Below are 25,996 nucleotides of genomic sequence, written 5' to 3'. Positions count from 1 at the left end.
CAGAAAAAATAAATACTTTCTTCCCACATAATACAAACTGTGGAACTCTCTACCACAGGATGTCACAGAGGCAAACGCAATCAACAAGATTCATAGAGAGACTGGATATTTATATGGATAACAAGAACATCCAGAGTTACAACAGTTAAAGTTAACAAATACTGGACTGATATTAAGCCTCATGCTTCAGTGCTTAAGCCAAACTAACTACTAAGGATTAGGAGATAGCCAGTTGTGGGATCAGCTTACCTCACATCTGCCTACTGCAGGGTTCTTAAACCATCCTCTGAAGCAACTAGCGCTGACCACTGTCAAGGAATGGATACTGGACTAGATGGCTTGTGGGACAGGTAATGCTCTTGTATTCCGTATAAGGCACAGGGGCATTACCAGTGCGATTCTGTCAATGGGAGAAAGAGAATGGTGGCAACAGCAGCCAGAGGGGTAAGCCCCGCACTGCACCCCTGCCAACGCTCCACAGCTGGAAACAGGCCGAGGAGGAGCCCATTGAGAAATTCTGGAGGGACAGACTAGTAAAGCAGTTATCAAAGTGAGGACCGTGCAGAGCTCTCCGTTCACATGGTGCTAGCTCATCTGTTTGTTTCCAGCTACTGCATCACATTAGAAGCTGCTAAAAATACATGTCTAACCAGGGGCGGCTCCAGGCACCAGCGCAGCAAGCACATGCCTGGGGCTGCAACACGCAGGGGGCGCCTGCCAGTCACCGTGAGGGCGGCAGTCAGGCAGGCTTCGGCGACATGCCTGTGGGTGATCTGCCGGTCCTGCGGTTTCAGCGGCAATTCGGCAGCAGGTATGCCGAAGGTGCGGGACCGGCAGATCACCCGCAGAAATGCCGTGGAATCCGCATGTCCAGCAGACTGCCTGCAGGCATGCCGCTGAAGGCCGCCTGATTGCTGTGCTTGGGTCGGCAAAACACAAAGAGCCGTCCGTGTCTAACATTACTACTCCACACAAGGGACTGCTGTAGTTACCGCAGGGATCTGATGTGACTGAATGGAGGAGGAAGTGGCCATTGGAAGGAGAGGAGACCACTGAACAAGCTCATTATGAGTTATGTGTATTACCAGAGAAGCCCCAGTCATAGGCCAGGAGCCCGCTGCACAGGGTGCTGTTCAAACACAAAACAGAGACAGTCCCAGCCTTGGAGAGCTTACTAGTACTCAATTAGAATAGAATCTACATGACTGGACTAGAACAATGGCAAATAACCTGCTAAAATACCAGTATCATGGCTTCTAACTAAGGACATTTGATACGTACGAGGTCTGGGAGCTCAGAAAGCCACTCTAGAGGCTTTGTGGAAGGCTAAGGTCAGTGTCTGGTTGAAAATATCTGGACTGCACAGGATCAGGTTCAAAGCCTAACAGAGTTGATGCAGCTCTTTATCCTTCCAAGTTAATACTGTTTTGCCCAACTGGAGCCTCTTCCATCCAAGAATCTCAAAGCATTTTACATGCACGAATTAAACGAACCTCACAGACCTCCTGGAAACTTGAAAGCAGGAAATACCCGTTCTCTTGGACTCTTTCTTAAAATCCAGGATCTTGCCTGCTCTGCATGGATATTAAAGCTCTTCCCCTGAGAGTACGGATTTGTCCCAGCATGCTTGGTCTAAAGTTTCTCCTCTTCCATGCAAGTAGAGGAGAAACTAGTTGACTGCCTTCACCCCAGAAGTGGCTAAATTTCAGTAAAGCTGTGGGCATGCAAATTTTGGAGATATTTTGCGATTCTTCAGGATGAACAACTAGCAAGCAAATCCCCCTGGTAAATTCCATCCAGGAGCCTTCTGTTGTGGCTCAGCTGAATTAAACTTTGTCTTCCCCTCCTAACGGCTAGCACAGCTTGAGAGACTTCCCCCTTTCCAAGGGACAATGGCGACAATGGCCGCAGCCCCAATTGTTCTGCTGGTCTCCTACCCCAGGAATCTAATCTTGTGACTCTCCCCTCTGCTACCCTCCCCAATCCCCCTCTTCTTTTTTTTCCAGGGCTACTGAGCCCCTCCCTGCCCAGACAACTGGCTCATTGTTAACCAGCATGTCCAGCCAGGAAAGTGATTGATCACTAGGGAGAAAGGCCAAAGCCGTGAAGGGTCGTTTAACAATTTCAATTAAACTCTGCAGCACTCAGACACTGAAGGGGAGGAGAGAGAGAAGGAAATTAAGACTTCTACCACTGCTCCAGGTGACAACCCCAACAGCAGTAGGGTCCACGGGCAATGCCACACTCTCCCTGGAGGTATATGGTTTGAGAGACAGAACCCCTCCGCACTTGCAGAAGCAGCTACAGCAATGGGCACCCCCTGCCTTACAATATCATACTGATGTCTCCCAGCCCCATGGAGCTGCAGGATTAATGTGCTCTCACCCACTAAGAAAAAAAAAATTATCATGTGCCCCCAGGGCCTTGAAATAATAGGTGCTCTGATCCATTTGTGCACCAACATTTTCCACGCCATCCACTGCCTCAGAATATGCACATTGAATATTTAACTGTGTGTCCCTGAAGTTCCCGCTGCTGGGACTGGCGCTTGATTCTTGGTTACGTGCAGCGACTTTTTTTAGGCACAGGAGATCCCCGAGGGCTAATCACAGAGATGCGCCTCCGAATCCACTGAGACAGCAGAAGGACTCTTACAGGGATTTTAAAAATCAGCATCTCGGCCTGTCATATGGAAAGGCGCTTTAATGAGCAACAAAGGCAACTAGCATTCTGCTCACCCGACATCATCTTAACAAAAAGAGAGAATGAATCATAAGGGAGTAGAAGGCTCCTCTGGTGGAGGGACAGAGCCTCACGCAGCAGGGGAAACTTCAGAACTCTCCTGCCACCATGTTATAGACTGATCCCATCTCTGGATGGGGGTTCAGCCCTTGGGGGCAGCAAGGAGGGGACAAAGCCAGAGCAAGGCAATAGAGAATGTTCTCCAATTGCATTTGATTGAGATAGAATCATCAGATGATGAAGGCCCTAGGATGGAGGTGAGGGGGCCAGCCTTGCTGCTTCCCCTCCTAGCATGGGAGCACTCTCACTCCATTGTCTGTTACACCTCATCAGGCGCCCTTTTCAAGCCAAGCACACCAGCTGTACCAGTTCCTGCTTCACTAGTTTCTCCCTTAGTATTTAATCTGGAGAAAGAAACGGGGATTGTCCTTATTCTCAGCCCTTCCTTAACATCAGCTCCTGCTCTCCCTTTGTAGGCATCACTAGCCTCTCTCAGAAAGCTTTCAGAGTGGCAGCCATGTTAGTCTGTATCAGCAAAAACAACGAGGAGTCCTTGTGGCACCTTACAGACTACCAAATTTATTTGGGTGAAAGTTTACGCCCAAATAAAATTTTTTAGTCTTTAAGGTGCCACAAGAACTCCTTGTTGTGTTTTCTCAGAAAGCTGTAGATCCTTATTTCCTCCTCCTCCTGAAAGCTAAGTATGTCTCCACCCTCTGCCAAACCTGTATCATTCAGGCTGCCCCATGCCACCTGGCCTTGTGATAAGCAGGTGAGCAGACCTGTGCGTGATGTTCCCAAAGGCCTGGGCTACTTCCTTGTACTGACTGGGAAAGTTCTTTCCAATTTGCATTTGGTGCAGCTGTCTAGGGAGCATCTTGTTTCCCTAACCCCAGGGCTGTGGATTTTCAGAGTTTAACCCCGACCTGCTCCTGCTCAAAGCTTTGCAGTGTCTGACCCAGCAGTTTATCCCTGCCTTGTTTTTAGAATCCCCGTCACTAACTTTGATTTTCCAGCACTGAACACACAGCCCTGAGCTGCTCCTACTCTCTCCAAGTCAGTCTCAATTATTTCCCCCCCCCCATACACACACTTTTCTCCTCCTATGAAGCTTTTCACATGAATTCTTTTGCACTCGTGAGAAGTGCCAGACTGACAGACCTGACAACAGGATGCCTGTATTCATAGCACAAGCACAGTACAGGCGGGCAAGCTTCCCCTATGCTGCACCACAACCCTGCCCTGGATGGACACTTCCCAGGATGAACGATTTGCTGGCTATCCCTGGCCCATTCAGCCCCTAGCTTCTCTGCCAAGAGCACCATTAAACGTGGTCGTTTTTATGATGTGAACACCTGTCTCTGGGGAACTGGACCAGGACCCGCTCTCCCTACATTAACTTTCTTCCCCCCACCAGTTGGGCTCAGAGTCCAGCTTAAATCCATATCCCTTCTGGTTGAAGGGGAGTCTTTTAACATTAGCCTTAAAGAGCATTTTAGCAGGATGGCTTTGTAGATCCAGAGTATGTTCTTCATCCTCCTCTGCCCACCAACCCAGACCATTAGAGACAAAGGAGAAGCCATAATGCGTATTCAGAACTTCCCCTGGAAACAGACACACCCGAGTCTTCAGTTGTTCCCCAGTGGCTCAGTTATCTCATGTGCTTTAGACTACCCTGTTTTACTTCTTCATCCTAACGGCTTCCTTATCCACTCAGCTGATTAGTCCAGTTAGTTCGCCTTTCCTCCCACTACCCTTCTGCCGTCTTCTGTTGATTCTCACACTCCTATAGCTCAGTTTTCCTTCTTCTTAGCCAACATTCTGGTGCACCTGTGCGTGCTGGGTGTCACCCGTCTCACATATCCCACCTACTCCTGGAAGAACCCTGAGAATGAAAGAGCTGAACCAAGCCTCTGGAGCTGGACACCCCGCACTTTTGAGAAGTTCTGATCTTAACCTTTGTCCCTAGGGCCCCAGATTTAGGATAAAATTCAAACCCTCCCACCCACCTCCATTTCATTCCAATTACCCTGCATTGGGGTGTCTGGGACATGGGCTGCTGACAAGGTCCTATCGACATCCCGTTCTTTTGTTTATTTCTCTAGGTCCTCAAACCCTAGGAACTCCCAGTCTGTCTCCCTCCCCATAGATCACTGGGGTCAAAACTTACAGGGGCTTCTTCCCTGCTCCTAACCAGGAATTCATCCACTGAGGACACAGTCTCATGTATCCTGATCTTTAGGAGAATCAGCACGATTGCGGTGTGACTGCACAATGCACCACACACAACTCTAACCATGGTGTTTCCTACCAATACCGCCGGCCCTCTCCTGGGTGTAGTTCAATGTCTTTTGCTCATAAAGAGGGTTGTGCTCAATAGGACTGTGTAATTCTCTCCCCGTCCCAGTGATACTGCTTTCCTTTGTCTCCTTTATACACAGTAACCCAGCCCTCACCTGTGTCTCCTTCCTCTGCCACTTCCGTATTTCATCTAGGACCTTTTCAGCCCTTGAGTGCTGCTTGGGCGACCCTCTGGGCTCCCACTCAACAACCAACAATGCACGCATATAAGCAGCCCCTATGAGTTTCTTTGCTGCAGTGACAAGAGTCTCCCCCTTTATCACAGCCTGGTCAGTGCAAGCACACAGAACGGGCTTTAAATTCATTCCTACTTCAGTTCTGCAGCTGACCTTTAAGAGTACACAGGAAAGAGACGGGCACTACTGAAGGGTTAAACATTACCAGACTTAAAGAATCTGAAATTTAAGGCCTGACAATTGGTTCCAGTTGATTACCATCCAAGCCAATTTTTCACAAGATAAATCTGACCAGAAGGAAGTAGCAATGACTGAAGGACCCTCTGCGCCAGCATGCCCCCCAGGAGCTGTGGTGCTCACTTTCCTTTGGTGATTTTCTGCCACCCTTCCCTCCATCTATCCCCCACATTTCAGGGTTCCCACACAGAGGCTACTAGAAGCATCATCTTTTACATTATCAGCAAGATCTGGATTCACACCCCCAGCCCCTGATTGCAGAGTAGTCTCTACTCCAGGGCACAAGTGCCAGGCTTCACATGCCCTGTTCCCAAGGACCCACACACCAAGGCCCTAAGAGTAGAATTCACAGCAACTGGCAAGAGATGCAGCAAGCAGCAATGCCCAGGTTCCTTCAGCTCCCTGCTGCTGCATTAAGAGGCAAAGGTACTCACTGCTCTTGGATGCTTTGACCTTGGCCACCAGTTTCTGCACACCAGGTACATCCCCATTTTTCACAGCCTGGATCAGCTCCTGCTCTCGCCCCATCATGGACAGGTCGGAGTGGTAAGGGAGTGAAAGGAAGAGGTCCTCAGATTCCTCCGGTTCATAAAGCCATGGGCGCGCACATAGCAACTCCTCAAAATGCTCTCGAATGGAGGACAAGCCCAGCAAGAAAAATATTTTAAAATTCCACGAGACATAAAAAAAAAAAGCCTTTATAAAAGGATCTCTCCATTAATGGTGATAAATGCAGCTAGGAGTCACTTTCCTCTTGAAGAGGACGGAAGTGGGGATGCAGTGTGGTTAAAGAACATGCAATCACTTAAACAAAAAATAGTTCTGTGCTTGGGGACCGACTCCAAGCAGCAACAGGGCCCCACAAGACAAAGCCAAGCTGTTTGGAGGAGGGGGCCGGGAGCGTTTGCATTGAGAAGAGTCTGGCCTCTTACCCGAACCTGTGTAAAACCCTCAGAGAATGAGGGGTCATGTTTTGCTTCCTTCGCATCAGGCTGAGCTGCACCGATGATTCCCTAATTCTTCCCAAAGGGATTATGTGCTTCTTTCCATCTGGAAGTTATAGACCCTCTCTCTCTCTGTTATCCCCCTCATGCTGGCATTCCTCTCCGTGCCGTCTCTGCCAGCCACGCTGCAGACCCCCGGGGGGCTGGGCGATCAGACCTTGGTCAGACAGTCCTAGCGGAGAGGTTGTCGTGGTGCTCCCAGTACCTGTGAACATCAACAGCAGGGTCAGGTTTCAAAGGCTATTTACTTATCAACGTCATTAAAACAGTCCATTGCGACTGCTTCTGTGGCCATACCGAAGAACAAATAGTTTGACTATATTTAGTACTGGCAGAAGTCAGAGTATCCTTGTGTTAACAGGGCTGCAGGAGGAAAGTGGGAGAGGCCCTGTACTGCAGATGTCCTAACAGTAGGTGCCGTGGGCTGGCTTGGTGGGCACAAGAAACAGGAGATCAGATTGGCCCCCCAGCATGGATGCTCTGGGAAGGTCACAAGTGCCCTGTCCTGCCACACATGCATGCAGGAGGGAATGGGGCCAGTAGCGAGAGGAGCTAGAGCGTGGGCACAAGCCTTGCCTCCCCCGCCCCCTTGCACACCAGCAATTGTCTGGGCACACTACACCCTTTCTAAATGTGGATCACGAGCCTCCAGGAGCGCGCTCCCCCCGGTGCCCTTGAAGTGTTCTGCCTGCATAGGACACAAGCAGGCAGAATGTTTCCTCAACTATTAATTTAGCGACCCCAGCAGAGCCCTGGCCGTGGGGGAGATAGACTACAGTGGGAGCATGGTCTAGGGGCTGGAGCCAGGGACAGGGAGTCTGGACTCCCTTGGGTTCTTCTCTTGGTTCTATAACCGTTTTGATGCATGGCCTTGGGCAAGTCACTTAACCTCTCTGTGCCTCAGTGTACACATCTCTATGTGGCTTTAAGAATCTCTTCTCTTAGGGGAGCTTTAATTAGTGTCCTCAGATGAAAGGTGTGATGGAAATGGAAGGTATAACAACCCTCCTGGAGTGTAATGGACTTCAGTGTCTGTCTAGATACTGATATGGCCATCACTACGGTATCAGAGTGCCTCACTGAGAGCCACTCCACCAGCCAGTACAGGACAGGACTGTAATCTGTATTCACTACTGCTACTTTTTCTCCTAGCAGTTTTAAAGAATCCCAGTGATGAGCTTCCAGCCCTTTCCCTGAACATTTAGGAGGACAGAATTCTAGCCCGTTACTCCTAGTTAGGCCGCCTTGGCCTTGCTGAACATTTCGTCTCTCCTTATGCCTTGCAAACATAGATACTGCCTTTGGAATTAACTGGAAAGCTCCAGTGCACTGGGATTTAAAAGATACCCATGAAGAAGGTTATTAGCGCACGAGCATTCTCAGGCAATGAGCTGAGCACAAGCTGGCAGAGTGACTATACTCAGAGGAAAGAGGAGAATCAAAATTTAATTCAGCCCCCAGCAAGCCAATTCCTTGCTGGCGGACTGTCTCTCCATCTCAGTGCACAGGGCATCCTTTCAGAAACTGAGGTTTCCCCTGCAGTGTTACAGGATGGGGGCCCCACCACACACACTCCTACCCGCCAAAAGTCTCCCCATTTCCAACCTCTAAATTTAGATTAATTCTAACATGAAGTTTTTTAAATGGCATTCTGTACATTTCTAGACTTCTCCTATGTTTTAGCCATGCATCTGGGAGCTTCTCTTCACCCTGTCATGAAATCTTGGGAGAAGCAGCATGTGCGAGAGAAAGTAAGAAAGATTGACACAAGCTGCCAAACTGCTGTCAGATAACTACCATTCTTCATTAGCACCAAATTAGAACCAGCAAACTAGTGCTACTAGGCTCCACTTTCTGTTACCAGTCACTTGAGCCATGGATTCTCTAGATCTCCCTTTCTTAAAGCTCCTGAGATGCATCCTTGGCTGTTTATAATGTTGGGTTCTGTTGTAATAACTGGGACTACAAATCTACCCAAATTCTAAAATCAACTGTAAAAATTATATGAAAGTTCATCTGATGTTATAACCACCTAGGCTAACAAATGGTGATGAAAAGTAGATCGGGGAGAGAGCAATCTAGCCTCCTGCACCCTCACACATTAGCACCGAGTCGGACTCTTGGAAAAACACTGCAAAGGGAAGAGGACAAACCCATAAAGCTAAGATCATTGCCTGGTAAGGGAAACACACCAGTGTGTTGACTGCAGGATGGGACTGAAAGGGTAGCCACACCTCTGGGCGGCACAGTGGCACCCGCCAGGCAATGTCAGCCTTCCCTGTCATGGAGGGGCACCATCAATCAGTCTTGCCACTGCTAATACTGTGATTGGCTTCTCACTGGCAGGGTGCTGTCTATAAAGGCGTTACCAGGTGGAACTGGGCTTTTTCTTGCTCCCCCCATCGCTGCCAAATACCCGTCACTGAGTTTCCCTTGTGACCCCGGGTGATTAATGCGGACCAGGGTGTGGGATGGGACTAGCCAGTGCCCTTGATTTATGAGCTTTGGCAACAACTCTCCCCACTCCTGAAGTCGTCGTCACACATCTTGGGGGAAACTCTTTCCTTGTGGACTAGGGGCTTGAACTGCTCATAGGAGTGGAGGGAAGCTGAGCTGTAACAAGGCAGCTCTTCCCAGCATATGTTGCATCTTGGTCTGAGCAGTTTGGAGAGGCACATGCAGACCAAAGGTTGTCAAATGGGCATAGAAAGGCATCAAGGACATCTGCACATTCAGCAGATATTGAGATGCTGAACCTCAGCCTGCGAGGCCTTATGTGCGCACATCCATGCAAACAGAAGATCTTTTCAACCTGGACAGGCTGTCCGAAATTGAGAACTGGTTTGCTGGTAGAATTTACCAGCTAAATTCATGCCTAGTGGCATCTGTGTTTGCCCTGGCAGAGGGGTTAGACTCTTCCCTGCTTGGTACACTTAGAATTATTTGGAGACACCATGTCTCCAAACCCCAGGGCTGGGGCAGCAGCCTTTCCTACAAGTCAGAGGCTAGCTCACTTTCTGCGCTGAAGGGGTTGGATTTGCAGGGATATCCAGACTCGCATGGTAAAGCTTGGGATTTCCCCATGCAGCAACCTATATGTGATTACAGGCCTTGGGTTTATGCTGACCAATTAGGCCCTAGGCAGCTAGGTTGTTCTGAACTTGCACATTACAAGTGGGTTGTGATGCGCATCACATCGCAACTCAGGTTGGCAGTCACGTCCCCACTTCACTGCTGCCAGGTCAGGCTGCTTTCGGGGTTTCTCTCTATCCTCACGTTATAATTAAGATGCGGCCACTTGGCTTAAGTCTAATGCTTGTGTCCATCCTCATTGCTCCTTGCCATAAGCAAACATGAATTGGGTTAACAGAACATCTCCTGGAACCTCAGTTACTGCACCAGCTTAAAGCTGTTTGGATTCAGTCTGCTTCAGCACATCTTACCCAACTTCACTTTGATATCATCCACACACACCGGCACTTGACTTTTTTATATTGAAGATTTTTTTTAAGTCAGTCTACACTAGGAAGCAGGCTCATATCGGAACGCCAGCTACTCTGCCAACCTCATCCAAGACTCTGTGTAACCAAGAGTTAACAATCTGCACCTCTCAAGCTTCACAAGAGTGCAGCAGTATCAGATGTAGTCCTGAGCGAGAAGTATTTCTCCCTCTGCTCCCTGTCCGTGTTTATAGACAATAGTCTGGAATGTGATTTGCTGTATACAGTGATAGCAAACAACCCTCCTACTATGTGAGAAAGCTAATCTTTCAACCCATGAATTCACCTGGAGAACCCAGGAATCTGAAATATTCCTTCAAACAACTGGGGGGAGGGAGGGCAAACAGTAGAATTATGTAAGGGGAGGAGCAGAGCTGCTGAACAGCAATTTAAAAACAAAACAAACAAAAAAACCCAACCCTAAAGGGCGGTCTGGAGAAGTTCTCCACATCCCCTGCCTTCAGAACCTGATGCAAAGGTTACTATGCTGGAAACACAGTACAACCATAACAGTAAACACTTAGCGCTGAGGCATCTCCTCTACCAGGCACTACACAGACCTAGGAAAATCCAGTCTCTCCACCACCCCCCCAGTATACTTAATCACCCCCATATCACAAATGGGGAAGTTGAGGCTGGGACGTTCAAGGCACTTGCCCAAGACCACACAAGGAGCAAGTTGCAACAAAAGCCAAATGGAGGGGATTATAAAGGAAGGAGGAGGGGGAGGAACAGTCTAATGAAAAAGAGAAAAAAAAGGCAACCTGGAGCACTTCTCTTAAGAGACTAAAATTATAAAAAAAAAACAGTACAGAACAAATTAACCTGGGGCAGAAGAACGTTATTAGGCAGCTCTGACAAAGGGGATCTTTGAACTTCTTTTACTCGGGGCTTTATACAAATATTTTCAGAACAAAACGCTGAACGGGACCCGCGGAGCTGAGCCTATTAAAGGAATTTGAAAGCTACAGCACAGGCACCAGTGACCCAGCAAGCGGGGAATAAGGGAAAGTCATTCTCTGCGGGCAGCACACCACCCGCATCAATTCCCGCCCCGCTCTTTCTTCTCCATAACTCACCTCCCCAGGAACTCCCCTGCGTTTCCAACAGGCAAAGTTGCAAATCCAATTCCTTCTCAGCCACGTCTACCCCTGGCTGGGGAGCGATCTCCCACCCCCACCGAGCTGGTGTAATAAAAGCCAAGAGCAGATCTCCACTTCCACACAAAAATGCCTTTGATCTCTTACAGTCCCGGACTCGGGGGGAAAGAGGGAGGAGGGGATCAAGTCCCAGGCGCTGGAACTGCAAAGCAGAGCTGCTGCTGCTGCTGCAACAATATCCCCCTTGGTCCTCAGAGCCCTGCCTGGCCTGCTAGGGATTTCCACGGGCACCGCCAACCCCGCTGCTGAAATTGACCCGTCTAGTCAGTCTCACAGGGCGCCTAGGAACTCTGAAAAGTCTCTCTCCCCCAAGCCACCTCCCCCTGCCTGCTCGGTCTCTCTCCCTGCAGGAAATCCCACCCAGCCTCCGCTCCGTCCCTCCTGATTGGAAAAGCAAAGGGGGCTGCACGAGCTGGGCAGGGCCAGGGCTGCTGTCAGTCAGGTCCAGATTTGGGCAAGGGGAGGGGCGAGTGGAGGGTGCTACCTGAGACTCTAGTGTAACTACAACAGGAAGCATGTGCCCAGGTGTGCGTGGCTTGGGGCCGGAGCCTGCTCCCCAGCCAGAGCCTGGTGGAAGGTCGAGAGAGGCGTCCCAGCCCTTAAATACTAGCCTGTGCCGTTCCCTTCCAGCTGCAGGGAGCACAGGCTGTATGGGCGGACAGCTTATCTATGGGAGCAGGGAGAACTAGAGGGCTGGGGGTGGGAAGAGCTTCACAGCAAACCGGTTCCTCTTTCCTTGCAACTTTCAACTCAATTCTGAGATTGTTTAAACACTTTAAAAACAATGCCAGCGAAGTGCTGCCAGTGCCACTTTAGTCCCTGCTGGTAGGCAGCGCAGGTGAGATCTCAGCTCTAAGGAGTTCCTGCACCTCCCTCCCAAGGCTGGATTCTTTACCAGGGGCCTTGCTGGAGCAGCTCATTACTATTTTAGATTTGTTAAGTGCCAGCCATGCGCTGAAGCAATTGTTTTACTGCTTTTTGGTGTTTCCAAGTCTAGAACTTTACGGTCCAGGGCGCATTTCAAATTCTGTAATCACCCCTGGAGCCATCCCTTTGCGTACATGTGATGCATTCTCTTTCCCTCATTAGGCTCTGTGGATTTTGTGTGAGCTGGAGGGCAGGCCCCAGTCCTCTGAGATGTCACCTTTACTGCAGGGATCCAACTGTGCAGAGCTCAGGTCCCACCATGTCAATCCCATAACAAGCTCTGCGCATTAGGATCCTGCACAAATGGGACTTCAGTGGGGTTCCACATGGGTGCAGGGCTCCTTGCAGGACTGGGACACTAGACCATCAGCTCTTTGGGGGCAAAGACCTTGCCTTCCTTGTCCGTAAAACATTCGACGTCCCTATGGCACTATACAAGTAATAGTTAATCACCTTTAATCTTACTACAGTGAACCATCCAAAATAAGTGACCATCAAAAATGAGTTACTGAAGGCTGCTTCCTAACAAAAGTGGAGCAGAACTGTAGTCAGTAGGACTGCCTTGTCAGAGGGGTTCTTAGAACAGAAGGTTGCCTAATAAAGCTGGACAGCTTTCACTGCATGATACCTCTGGATTATCAACAGCTAATCAGATTAAAAACCCATACATTGGCTTAAATCACTAAAGGCCCAACCCACAGCTCCTGTTGGCTTTTGTGGGAGTCATAAGTACTCAGCACTTCTCCAGATCAGCCCCTAAGAAATTACACCAAACTATAGTTTATTGAGCAACACGAATAATGAGGAAAATTGCAGGGCTGGCTGAGAAGGAAGAGCTGGAGTTCTAAAATACCCCATTTTTTCAGTTCTGATTTAAAAAAAATAATAAAAAAAAAGATTATGCACATTTGATTAGAAATGTCAATGTTTTACAGCTGCTATTTTGAAGCGTGGCGCTATAAGTAATCTTGCTAGGAAGTGACATGAAGTTAAAGGTCTTGTTGTTCATTATGTGATTTTGTCAGAGCTTGTAAAGCGCATTGACATTTATACTAATCCCCCGAATTTATGTAGTACCTTTGTCCTTTTAAAGATCTTAATTAAGCTTCACAACACCCTGGGAAGCAGATAAGCCCACTTTGTAGATGGGAAACTAAGGGCTGGGTCTACACAGTTTTTGTACCAGTGTCACTATTTCCTTCAGGGACATGAATTTCTATCAATATAGTTACACGGATACAATCCCTAGCATGGGATTATACCAGTATAATGGTATCTTATAGCAGTACAGTTTACTTCCATTCTCATACAGGAATAAGCGACACCGTTATAAGCACCTTTGCACTGAAATAACTGTCTCTCCACAAGGAGGGTTGCGTGATTTTAATTATAATGGTATAGTTAAAGTGGTACAATTTGCGTGTGAAGACAAGTTCTAAAACACAGGAGTCAAGGCCAACATTTCTAAACTAGGGTGCCAATTAAGCACTTGGCCTGATTTTCAGCTATACTGAGCCACTACAATTCCCAATGACGGCTTTGAACATTAACCCACGTATTTAGGTTCTTTACTTTATGTCAATAAATTTGAAAATTTTGGCTTAAGTTACTTGCCTGAAGGCACACAGCAATTGTTGTGGCAGGGCTAGGATTAGAAGACAGTAGAGTCACGCTACCTATCAGTAAACCACACAGCTTTTTAATCCTTGGAAAGCTAATATTTCTTCCTCCTGATCATTTAGTAAGAGCTGTTGGTGTCCCAGAACACCAGACTCCAGCAAAGACACGTTGTAGCACTACAGACAAAGCATCAGGATGTCTGATTTATTTTCATGGCATCCACAGTACAGGTTCCAAGAGGGATGATCATCAATAAAGAAAAACCCTACACAAAATTTCATCTCAAAGCTAAATATCTCATAGCAATTAAGAGAGCTGTGTGTTGTCAGAGCTATCCAGTGAGTCTAGGGAAGTGGAACAGATCTGTCCAGAGCTGGGGAGAAAGGGCTCTTTTCTGCCTGACTAATCACCCCCTCTACTGCACTGGAGTGGGTTCCAAGCTCCTTTTAAAAATTCTTTTCCTTGGAGTGAACCTGGGCAGTGGATCAGAGCTGAATGAACTCTATTGCTGCATTTCTGGTGCAACTTTGGGGGAGGGAACATGCAGGAGCACAGCTAAAAGCTCACCCCAGCCCAAGTCCTCACTTTCGCGGGGCCTGGTTTTCAAAGATACTGAGCACCTGCAGCTCCCATTGACTTCAGCTAGAACTGTGAAAATCCAGCCCTTAGTGAGTTCTATGTACATGGGACAGAACTGCTCAGATTCCCTCAAGGATTTTCCCTTTTGCACTAAAAAGAACCTCTGTCTAGTTGAGACAATATTGCCATCTAGAGGTGAGTAGTACAACTTCCCCGTTGCAGGCTATTGGTAGGGATTGATCATACTGGATTGTATTCTTTTTAAACAAGGAGTTATTTGAGAGCACCTTTCAGGGAGGAAGGGAGAGGAAAAGAGAATTTGCTATCTGAGGAAATATATTTTGGCTTGATGTGCACAAAAAACATACTAAGTTCATATACTACAATACACACAGTTCATATTATAACATCTGTTCTTCCCCTTCACCCTTGCAGGTATTGCTGTGTGCAGCTCAGAACTTCAGGGGGCTAGAACTCTCAACTTCCTTCTCCAAGAGCAAAGCCCCCTACCATGGAAACTAATGAAGACTCACTTCAGCAGTACAAGGCCTACGACACAGACGTGTCGTTCCAGTGTCATCCATATGCATATGCATACAGCCCCCCTCCAGGACATTAAACATTGCCATAAACAAGAGCAGAATTCATTCTCCAGTCAGCATATTTAAACCAGGCTTTTAATTTGATCATTTTACCCCTCACATGTAGGTTGCTTGAAGTCTGAGAAAGCAGCAGCCCTTTGGAATGCCAACACAGGACCAGACAGAGATTTCCCCTTTTCCCAAGCTATGCTTGTTCCTTTGCCATGTCCCTGAAGCCCACACTGGAAGGCAAGGGGACAACTGAAAGTCTTCCTTCATCTTTGCTATTCCATCAGTTTCTGCAGCTATTTATTTCTTCATCTAACTCCTGGGATTATCCCTTTATTATTTGTTTCCAATAGTCAAAATTAAAATGATTTATTTGTTGTCAGAAAAAAAAAAAATCAGCCCTGCTGACCAAGAGCAAAATATCCTGCAGGACTTCCAGAGCATCCCCAGTTGTCTTTGTTAGCCCCAGCTGAGAGCCAGACCCACAAAGGGACATAGGCATCACAACACCTAACTTTCAGGCACCAAGAAAATTCCTGGAATAACAATGGGATCTACAAAGCCTGAATAAGGTGCCTAGGCTCCCCATACACAGAAATGCCCAATAATGCAGTCCATGAGAGCCAGCATGTTAGGTGGAAAGCTGCCTGAACTGCTCAGTGGAAGGTGCAGACAAGAGGGGTTTGTCCTAAGTCCCGTCCCTCTCACAGAGTTAGGTGCCTATCTGCTTGTGATCCACAGCTGGGAACCCTTCTCCCGGAGTCAGGCACTGTAGATGTTTAAGTTGTTTCTTGAGAGAATGAATGAGGTGCCTGCCTCATACCACACAAAATGGTCGAAGGAGGAGATGGTGTTGATGGAGGAGACACTGTTGGTAGTAGCCACCTTCTTAGTATTAGCCCAGGCGTAAAAGTGGGATGTAGGAGACCCAGGGTCAATACCACCTCCCTTCATTGTGAAAAAGGATTTGAACTAAGGTCTCCCACTTCCGAGGAGCTGCTCAAATCACTGGGCTATAGGATATCTTGTTATGGGGGCTCCCACAACCTCTCCAGCTGCTCCACTGTGTATAAATACTTAAATAGTCAGTGGGCCAAAGAGTGACCCTATGGCCAGGTAGTTAGGGCATCCCATCCAGGAGGTGGGAGACCCAGGGTCCAGTGCCCATCACTCTAATTATTTACAGCTTCAACAGGAGAGATTGAGGGAACCCCCACATCAGAATATCCCAGAGCTTGCTGGTTAAAGCACTCTCCTAAGAGGTGGGAGACCCTGGTTCAGAACCTCTCCTTTCTTTCAGGCAGACAGTGGGGCTGAACCTAGGTTCCCTACATCTCTCAGCTGAGTGCTCGAACCCCTCAGTTAACAATTATAGGGGGGCCAGCACCAGATCTCCTCCTGGATTTTGAATGGGGCCCAATCCAGTAAGTGTGCTCAGACCACTTCTACTGGATGAGGGAACACCAGTCTTCACCCACTGATGGATTCCGCTGGGGCTTCCATGTGAGAAAGATGATGGTCTGAACGCTGGCAATGAGGCTGCAGTGCGCATGCTCAGAAGCCGACACAAAAGTGCCTTTCCCCCTGAAAATTTAGGTGCTAAGTAAGATTAGATGCCAACCAAGCAAAGGCTTTGTGAATCACAGTGGAGCCTAAAACTGGGATTTAGGTACCTAAATATCTTTCTCGGTCTGGGCCCAAGAGCACAAAAAACTTTGCACTAAAAATCTCTCATTTGCTCATGGATTGCAAGGCTTTGAAAGTTTGAAACTGTTTTTTCGCCACCTAGTGACAGAAAAGAGCCACTAAAAAGTGACAGGCTGAGAATAGACAGACTTCCAAACCATGGTAAGTATGTTATGAAATAGCATGATGGAAACACACTTTTTTCAGTCGCAGCTCAGTCAAATCCCCACCTTTCCCTCTTGTTTGGTTTAAATACCATAGAGAGCAGTGTGGTCTAGTGGTATGACCATCAGGAACACCTAGTCAGTGATGTGCCGCTGCTATTTTTAAGCCCTGCATTCCACGGGTATGCACGCTGCAGAGGGGCAGGTGGGAGGACGAGGCTGGGGAATTCATTTAAGCACATTTAAATTGAAATGCTTTCTTATAACCAGAGCCAGGCTAGGAGGTGGAGGCACCGCTCAGTGAAAATGACAGATTAAGGGCACTGGCTGGAAATAGCCAACCTCTGAAAACAAAAGAGGATTCCGATAGTCCAGCACAACAGGCAGCTTGCACCATGCAAATGAGGGCAGCGAAGTGGCCTGAAGATGCTGTGGGGGAAATGAGAAGGTTATCCCTATTTTTAAACACTCCTGACCCTTGGTACAATCTTATCTTTTCCATTCTTAACATTAAAAGATTCCTCCTCAGCAGTATTTTTATGACAACCCCCACAACTCCAAAATTCAGCATCCCAGGCAGGGACATCGCTCCTGGTTTGGTGATGGAATGGTGGAAGGCAAAGCCTCTGCGGGACATCACTGGCTCCAGGACTGAGCCAAGCTCGCTGTAAGAGGCAGAGATGGTTCCCTGCCTCCCAGTGGATCACTGTGAGGATTAGTTGGCTAAAGGGCCACATTTATTTACTCAGGTTTATAGACTGGTGCTGTACAAAGCTCTAGGCACATGTACAATTCTAGCTTCCTAAAGGCACACGCAGAAACAGTCAATTGATGCACAGTCAACAACGTTCTCATAGGTCTCCCCACATAACTAAACTCTCATCCCTCCTCAACAGCTTCAGAGAAAGCCTGGGGAAAGAGGCATTGCTATGTGGCCTGAAGGTTACTAAATATGGGCTTGATGGAACCAAGCTAAGGGAGTGGGATTTGGAGCTCAAGGCCCTCCACTGAGAGCATAGCCTACCCAAATGAGCACAGCCAGGGACTAGCCACTCAAATGCCCCCTGTGATCTCAGCTGTCAGACAAGAGCAGCTCCTTAGAAATACAGCAATCAAATCATCTGGGAATTTACAGCTCAGACCTCAATGCCTTGAACTGCACCTGAAAATGAGCTGGGAGCTAGTGCAGACTCTGGAAAACAGGTGCAATAAGCTCCTTGTGGGAGGCTCTGATATGTAATTGAGCAGCCACTTTCTGCACCAGCTGAAGTTTGAGTGGTCTCCAGATACAGTTCATGCAGGGCATATTATAGTGACCCAACCCAGAGGTGACCTGGAATTATAGTGAGGTTCAGATTCAAAAGGAAAGGCTGCAACCTTCTTGTCTAGCACAGATGGATGAAAATGCATTTGGGTGCTGCGGTCCAGACATCCAGCAGCTGAAATACCAACAAGAATCTAAAGTTGCAAATTTGAGTAACAGAAAGTAGGCTAATCCCTGACTTGGCAGCTATTTTCTCTGGAGAGCCAGTCAACAGCATCACCGATGAAACAGATATAGAGCAAGTGATAGCTCGGCAGTTTGTACCGCCTCATGTCTCCCCTCCACATTGAGCAGGACCAGTAATAGGGCAGATACTTCCATACAAGGGAGAAACCATTCCAGAGATCATTTCAGTACTTCCTTTGGATCATTCCCCCAAGGGAGGGGAGCAAGCATTGGCTCACAGAATACCCCCATAGCACCAACAGCATGGAATCTACAAGGAAGCTTAGGTGCTCCACATAGTTCCCTTGGTTCTTTCTTCCCCATGACAGCCTGGTGGACTCTGTGTATTCAGAATGAGCATTGCAGTTCGTACAAGACTCCCTAGGAACATGCCATGGAAAGCAGCAGTTGTTCCTTGCAGCCATTCTCTTCCCTTTGCCCCCAATGCCACAGAGCCACCACTGCACTGGGGGGCTTTTGCCTAAGGTGAGAATGCAGTGATGTTGTTTCTCTCCCTACACTGTGGTGCTTTTCCAGACACACCTTACTACCCTGTGCAGCGCATGGTTCACCGTCTGCAAAGCACTTTGACCTCAGAAGAAGCTAGCTGCCCAGATACATAGAGCTCAGCTATACATCTCCTGTATGCATGCGTCTCTGTAATGCCATCATCCTGACTCTACTGTAACAATCCAGGCAGAAGGGTCCTGCCACATGAGTACGGTATTTGAGCAGAAGGCAGCAGGGTAGGCAGAATGTATAGCACATTGTGAGCCTGAGGGGCGTATCTGTTCATTTCATTTCTCCTATCTCTATCCTCAAACAGACAGTGACTGCTTGCAGGCTGCAGCTGCTGATGCCAGCGGGACATTTTTAAACATTCGCCCATTATTCAGTAATCTGCAGGCTGAGAGTCAGTTACTGAACTTGTAAAAGCAGCAAAGAATCCTGTGGCACCTTATAGACTACGGTGCCACAGGATTCTTTGCTGCTTTTACAGATCCAGACTAACACAGCTACCCCTCTGTTACTGAACTTGGCACCTAAATCCAGAAATCCAGAGCCCCACAAGGGCACCTAGATCTGCACGTAGGGGGCTCAATACCTGCCTTCAGTGAGAGTGTGAACACCTAAATGTGAAGACAACCATCCTATCTGAGGTCCCCAGGTTAAATAATTGGGCTTCACTTATTAAACAAGCTCAAGTCCCTACAGCTGCTGCCCAGAATCAAGGCTGCACTCTTTTACACGCAAGGACTGCTTTTCAGGGGGGTGCAGGCTGAACGCTTGCTTCATCCCCAACCAGCCCCTTGAGCCATCCAGATGCTGCCCATGGGGTGAGACTGCTGTGCTCCCGCATGTTGCCTCCACTGATATGAGGGAGAAAGACAAACTCCAACTCCATCCAAACTCATCTACACCATGACTCATCTGCCTGGAGGGGGCAAACAGCAGCTTGGTGTTTGCTATTTTAATTTACTCTATTGAATGCTATTGATGAGGTTTATATCCAGGGGATGATTTTCTTTCCACCCCAGCCCAGCAGAAACAGTGCCCAGTTTATAACAGGAGAATCCAGTCCCTATTATCTCATGTTACAGCACAGAGCTGTAAGGAGCTGGTTGTGTTGGGCTATGGCCATTCCAGCTGGCTCCCAGGGCAATTAGCAGGTGGCAGCATTAACTGCAAGAGTAATGAAGGACACCTGCCAAGAAACTTAGTGCTGCCTAACCCACTGCAAGCCCCAAGCACATTCCTGCTGAGTGTCCCAGGGCAGCATGTCATCCAATCAGTGACCTGCTCCAGGTGGGGCTGGGTTCCCCAAACCCTGTCACAGGGTGGTCCTGGAGATCACACGCTGGCTCCTAGTCATCAGTCAACCACCTCTTCCTTGTCTCCCATGGCTCTGTGCCAGCTTCCTTCAGTGGCTTTGTCTCCTACTACATCAAACTCCTCATCCTCCCCTTCAAATCCCCAAGTAATCCCACTCCACTCATATCTCAAGTCAACCCTGCTCCACACTCCACTCAAGGCTCTCTCCATCCTGCTCTGTCACTTTCTCAGGTGAATGAAAGTCTCTCTTTTTGGTTACAAAGGCACTACCTGCTCCTACAGTCATCCCCTCCCCAGATCATCACTCTCCACCATTCCCTATTGCCCCAGCCATGGGCTATCTAACGTGTATGTTTCATTGGGTTTAGGGGTCATTCTCACTTTCCTGTACTCAATTTCAAAACACTTATTGAGGTCCAAAGGTCCCTGAGCTCACAAGCTCTCCTGGGCAGGGAGCATGTTTGTAAAGTGCCACATACATTTACAATGCTATAGCTGCAGCATTTATAAAAGTCTCTCTTCTCACATGCACCTGACAAAGTGGGTATTCACCCACAAAAGCTCATGCTCCAATATGTCTGTTAGTCTATAAGGTGCCACAGGACTCTTTGCTGCTTCTTCTGTAGTAAGCACTAATGGGCACACAGGCCCAGGATTAAATGGGTCATTATAGACTGCTAGCCTGTCCCCACTCCCCAGCCCAGGAAGGGTTAACACCATGCCCCCCATCTGTTCAAGCCCTTTCTTCAGGCACCAGTTACCAACTGCACAAGCAAGCTCTAAAATTATGCAGTTCAACATATATCTACCTTTCCCCAACCCTCCTGACACAAACACCAACCTGCTTTCTGGTGCTCCCCTCCAACCTGAGCTCTTCCAGCCTTCCCAGAAATCAAAGTGCTCATTAGGTAATCACCAGACCCTTCCCAGCTGGGACTGATAATTCTCTCTCCAAGGCCCAAACACTTGATCTCAAAAGGGCCCTTCCAATAGACTGGCTAGCCCTGGTGATACATCTGCAAGCATTTTGGCTTTAGTGGGAGCTAGCCTCCTCTCCATCCTTGGCTTAATGGGGTTTCTCCTGGTGCTCTAAAAACAGTAGTGTAGATAGCACTTTGAAGTTGCAGCTTGGGATAGGAAGCCCACTACCTCCCCAGGCTTCAGAGCCCAAGGTCCAGACAAAGCCACAACTTCGCCATGGTGCCTACCCAGCTATTTTCAGAGCAATAGCACCAGCCCTGTTAGCCCAAGTCTGGCTATCCAGGCTGGGAGGCTGGCCCCTGCTCAAACCAAAATGCTAAACAGACATACACTACAGGGGCCAGCCACTCTGTTCCAGGCATGGAGACTTAATTCCCCTTTTGTGCTCAGGATAGGTCCCTCCAGGGCAGGAGTGAGGCACATTGGCTTGGCAGCAGTGGCTTGCTGTGTTGCTGTCTGCGCTGGGGTGGGAGAGCTCTGCTCCCCAGGGGAAGGGGGCTGTCAGTCCAGTCCCTTTTATGAAAACTAAACACCTGGATCCCAGAGAAAAGGCCCGACATCAGGAATTTTCCCTTTTTTAAAACCTTCCATGTGGATGCAGCCCTCACTCCCTGATTGCTCCCTGTCCCCTGGGGGTGAACAAGAAGGTACCGGAGGCTTCCAAGCCGGGGGCTGTGTTGCTTCTGGAAGTTGAACGCTTGCAGTGGAGAAGGGCATTTGGGCCTCTCTGGCAGCTGTGACACCCTCCCTCACTGAGGTCCAGGCACTCCAGCCCTGCTCGCAGGCTTGGTCGTGAGGATGACAAGGGCAGATGTGGTAGGCCTGGACTCTGTGAGGCCTCAGCACTCCAGTCCAGCTTTTCTACTTCCCTATGGCCAGACAAAGGTCCATTAGCACAAGCCCTGTAGGACTCTCCTGAACACCAACCGGGGCACAGAGTTTCGGCAGTTGCTGTGTATGGAATCAGTGGCAATATTGCAGTCATGGGCACTAGCATAAGAACCTAGCTAGCTAGTCAGCTCTGATAAAGATGGGGAAAGGATGGGGAGCTGCTCCCATCCACCTCCCAGTGGTTTTGGATGCTCTACTCAGGCAGGCAGTGCCCAGTCAAAGTCTCTTTAAACAAAAGCATTCCCCCATCCTACCCCAAACAACATCCCTCCACCTAGCACTGCAGTCTGCCCCTCACCACGCACTGAAATAATATGGGGCTACCCCTCTGCTTCTTTCCAGCCAGTGTAGTGCTCTCACTGAGCTCACTACAGAAGCAAGTTCTGTGGCATTAACAGCACTTCATGGGGTGAGGGAGCTGAAATTAGACTCTGAAACTCTGCTCAAACATACCAAACCCCATTAGCAATTAATTCTAAGTGGATCTACAGCTCAGAGCATGGGACTCTGGCAGGTAACTAATGAAGGATCTCCCCTGGGCAAGGACCGGACCTCCCATGCTCCAGTACTTGGCTCCATGTTGCTCTAGATATCTATCTGCTCACACTCACCTTTCAATCAGAATACATCTGTTGTGGCGCTCTGGCTCTTTCTGATTTTCCTGCTCCCTTCTGCCTGGTTTTCTCCTTCTACTATTCATCTGTGAATCCGTCTGGACAGTCACTTCTTCTCTCCCTACGTCTTTCTTTCTTTTTCTTTCTTTCTTTCTTTCTTTCTTTCTTTCTTTCTTTCTTTCCCTCTCTCTCTGTCTCACTTGCTCTCTCAGGAAATTAAAGATAATCCTTTTTTTTCCCCTTTCTGCTGCTGGATTCCCTGTTTAACATTCTCTGCATGTGCTTGCGCTGATTCAAAACAGGATTAGACATTCTGTTGCTTTGATGTCAGTTGGGCTCTGCACTTGAGGCAGAGAGGGGGGAACTAAAATGTCTGTTCACAAGCCCTGCAGGTTCTGCACATCCACTCACACCAGTCATCAGCTGAAGGTCAGAGACATTTATCTGCCACCCAGATAATAAAGGCGGGTTCCCCTTCCACTCGGATTAGTCTGCAAGAGGGACAAAGAGCATGCCTTGCTCCAACCCCACGACATGGCAGCCAGCCGTGCTCTGTCCCTATGCTGTTTGTTATTCCATAAGCCGCTGGCTTGCACTCCTGATTCCGTTTTCATGAGGCACTTTGGAGGCTTATCGGCTCCTGTTAGGAGGCAAGGAGTAATTAGTCATATGAAAACATGGCTTGTTTGAATGTCAGCAGATATTATAACCTACAGCAGCCACCCAGCAGGGAGCAAATATTCCATCGGAGTCACTTTCAGTAGAGAGATCTGTCCCTCAGAATCCCTGAGGGGAAGGCATGCCTGGAGTTACCCTGAGCAGGCACCATGCCACCTTTAAGTGAGAAGCAGGGACAGGAGTGGATGCTCTGGGAATACAAGGCAAAGGTAGTTAAGGAGAAAGTGCCCATCTGGGTTTTCCTTAGTCAGCTCCTGGACCACTTTTAAATAAGAAACAAGGCCAGGAAAAGGCCTTGGAGTGGTTTGGCATTTCACTTGCTTACAGCAGGCCTGAATTTCTTCCCTGGGCCTTTCACAAGGAATGTGCAGCTGGCATTATCCTCACTGGCCTAAATAACCTGTTAACTCCTCTAGTCCCTGTTTAGATTGAGTGGGCCTGATCCTGCTCTCACAGCAGCGGAGAGCAGTTGTGCCTTCAATTTTAATGGAAGGCTCATGCGGTCCAGTGACTCTTGGGCACTGCCTGCCACATAGGTCAGGCTCAGGAAGCTGAGACCCAGCTTGTATTCAGACCATAATAGACTCAAGGGAATCCTCTGGCATGACCGTGGCTCAATCTCTTTGTTTAGCAAAAGGCTGCGATCAGATACCCAGGAAACCGGCTCTCCTAGCGACTGTAAAGGAAATAACAGTCAGAGACCCTGTGCAGTGACCTAAATCATCCCAAGGGTCGCTGCAGCTACTGGAGAACAACGCAGAGGTTCCAGGCAGCAGCTCGGGAACTCCAGGGGCCTCATTAATGTTCCATGGGCACATCCCAAAAACATTTGAAATGTCACTTCACAAATGCATGTCACTGCTCAGTTCCTTGGGCCATGAGACTGCCAAGGGGAGAGGCTGAGAGCACCAACAGGGAGCCCATAGCGACGGAAGGGAGGCAATGGAGCTATGGACAAGGAGTGCACCGTGACTATAAGGAGACAACAGAGCCACAGAAAGAGAGCTTGCAGTGACTGTAGGGAGATGATGGGCCTATGGACAGGGAGCTCCCAGTAACTACAGGAGGCAATGGAAGCACAGACAATGAGCCAATAAATGGCTTCACTATGCCTGACTCTCACACACACACCTCAGTGCACCTCACAGAGGAGGACGCAAGAATGCTGCAGCTAGCACTCCCTGAGCAGCAGGGGGTGGCAAACATGGCAGTGGGAGTTGTGCACCCCAAAAAGGAGGCACATCCATATGGTGTGGAGGGCAAACTCCTTGTCTCCCATAGTGTCTGTGTCATAAACAGATAGTTAAGGGTTAATGTCTCTTTTACCTGTAAAGGGTTAAAAAGCTCAGTGAACCTGGCTGACACCTGACCAGAGGACCAATCAGAGGACAAGATACTTTCAAATCTCGGTGGAAGGAAGTCTTTGTTTGTGCTGTTTGTTTTGTTGGTTGTTCGCTCTTGGGGCTAAGAGGGGCCAGATGTGCAACCAGGTCTTTCTCCAATCATTCTGAAACAGTCTCTCATGTTCAAATTAGTAAGTAGTAAGTACCAGCTAGAAAAGGCGGATTAGTCTTATGTTTGTTTTCTTAACTTGCAAATGTGTATTTTGCTGGAAGTATTTTTACCTCTGTTTGCTGTAACTTGAATCAGGCTGTGGGGGGGGGAAGTCCCTCTAGTCTATATGAGCTGAATACCCTGTAAACATTTTCCATCCTAATTTTACAGAGATAATTTTTACTTTTTTCTTTAAGTAAAAGCTTTCTTTTTTAAAAACTTAATTGATTTTTTTCCCCTTGTTTAAGACCCAAGGGGATTGGGTCTGAACTCACCAGGAACTGGGGGGGGAGGGAAAGGAGCGGGGGCGGGAAGATAATTCCTCTCTGTTTTAAGATCCAAGGAGTTTGGATCAGTGTAGTCTCTCAGGATAGCCCAGGGAGGGGAAAGTCTGGGAGGGGGGAAAGGAGGGGAGATGGTTTATTTCTCCTTGTTCTAAGACCCAAGGGGTTTGGGTCTTGGGTTGCCCAGGGAAGGTTTTGGGGGAACAGAAAGTGTGTCAAACACTATATTTTGGCTGGTGGCGGTGCTATCAGATCTAAGCTAGAAATTAAACTTAGAAGGGTACATGCAGGTCCCCACTTTTGGACACTAAAGTTCAAACTGGGGGAAAAATACCTTGACAGCCTAGTGGCTGGAACTGGGACTAGCGCATGTGGCACTAGTTTTAAGGATCCTCTTCAAAGCATGCTCCCCACGGCGCTCAGGCAGAATTCTGCTTGCCTCTGTCTAAAGCAACCACAATGCCTCTAGCCCCCACCACTGCAGCACTGCACCTCAGCACTGCTGGAATCGCCATCACTTAGCCCAGTGTTCACAGGGTTATTCCAGGACTTTGGAGCGTGTCCCACCTCATTGAGAGCCCTCTTGCAGTGTCAACCAGGCAGGGGCTAATCTATTTTTGTCTAGCATGCACATAGACTAGATTAGTGCCTGAAATGAGCTCCATCCATCATGCTGGAGCAAAGTAGATTAACTCGCAGTGCGCCTGCCTCACGTGACCCCCATTCTCCAGGCCTGCTGATTAATGAAGCAGCTTGCTTTATCTGCCAAGCTCAGGAAACATGGATATCTGGGCTGGCTTGAGACAAAGGTAAATATGGGCACTAGATAGAGACACAGGGTGTTATCGGATGCGTCAGCCTTGAGAGCGAGTTTTGCCATCTGGACCTTGCTGACATGCACCTGTTTCACAAGTTCCCATCTCCCA

General features: G+C 48.4%; 1 protein-coding gene across 6 annotated transcripts in view; it reads right to left on the bottom strand.

Moving 5' to 3' along the window:
* Positions 1-22,620, bottom strand: part of CASKIN2 (CASK interacting protein 2) — an 84,685-nt gene extending 62,065 nt beyond the window's left edge. For 5 of the 6 annotated variants that reach the window (XM_032792922.2, XM_032792924.2, XM_032792925.2 and 2 more), the window contains exons 1-2: positions 11,100-11,459; positions 5,951-6,725 (exon numbers count right to left, since the gene is read on the bottom strand). In XM_032792922.2, the coding sequence (XP_032648813.1) occupies positions 5,951-6,047 (97 nt within the window). In that variant the 5' untranslated portion in view covers positions 6,048-6,725; positions 11,100-11,459. Of the gene's footprint in view, positions 1-5,950; positions 6,726-11,099; positions 11,460-22,551 lie in introns of those variants that run through there. The other variant, XM_032792923.2, reaches the window with a different exon arrangement.
* Between the last annotated feature and the right edge of the window lie 3,376 nt (positions 22,621-25,996).

Source organism: Chelonoidis abingdonii, chromosome 13, assembly GCF_003597395.2.
Source record: "Chelonoidis abingdonii isolate Lonesome George chromosome 13, CheloAbing_2.0, whole genome shotgun sequence".
NCBI classification, from domain to species: domain Eukaryota; kingdom Metazoa; phylum Chordata; order Testudines; family Testudinidae; genus Chelonoidis; species Chelonoidis abingdonii.
The sequence above is the reverse complement of the archived record's forward strand: the minus strand, read 5'-3'. Positions and strand labels throughout refer to the sequence as shown.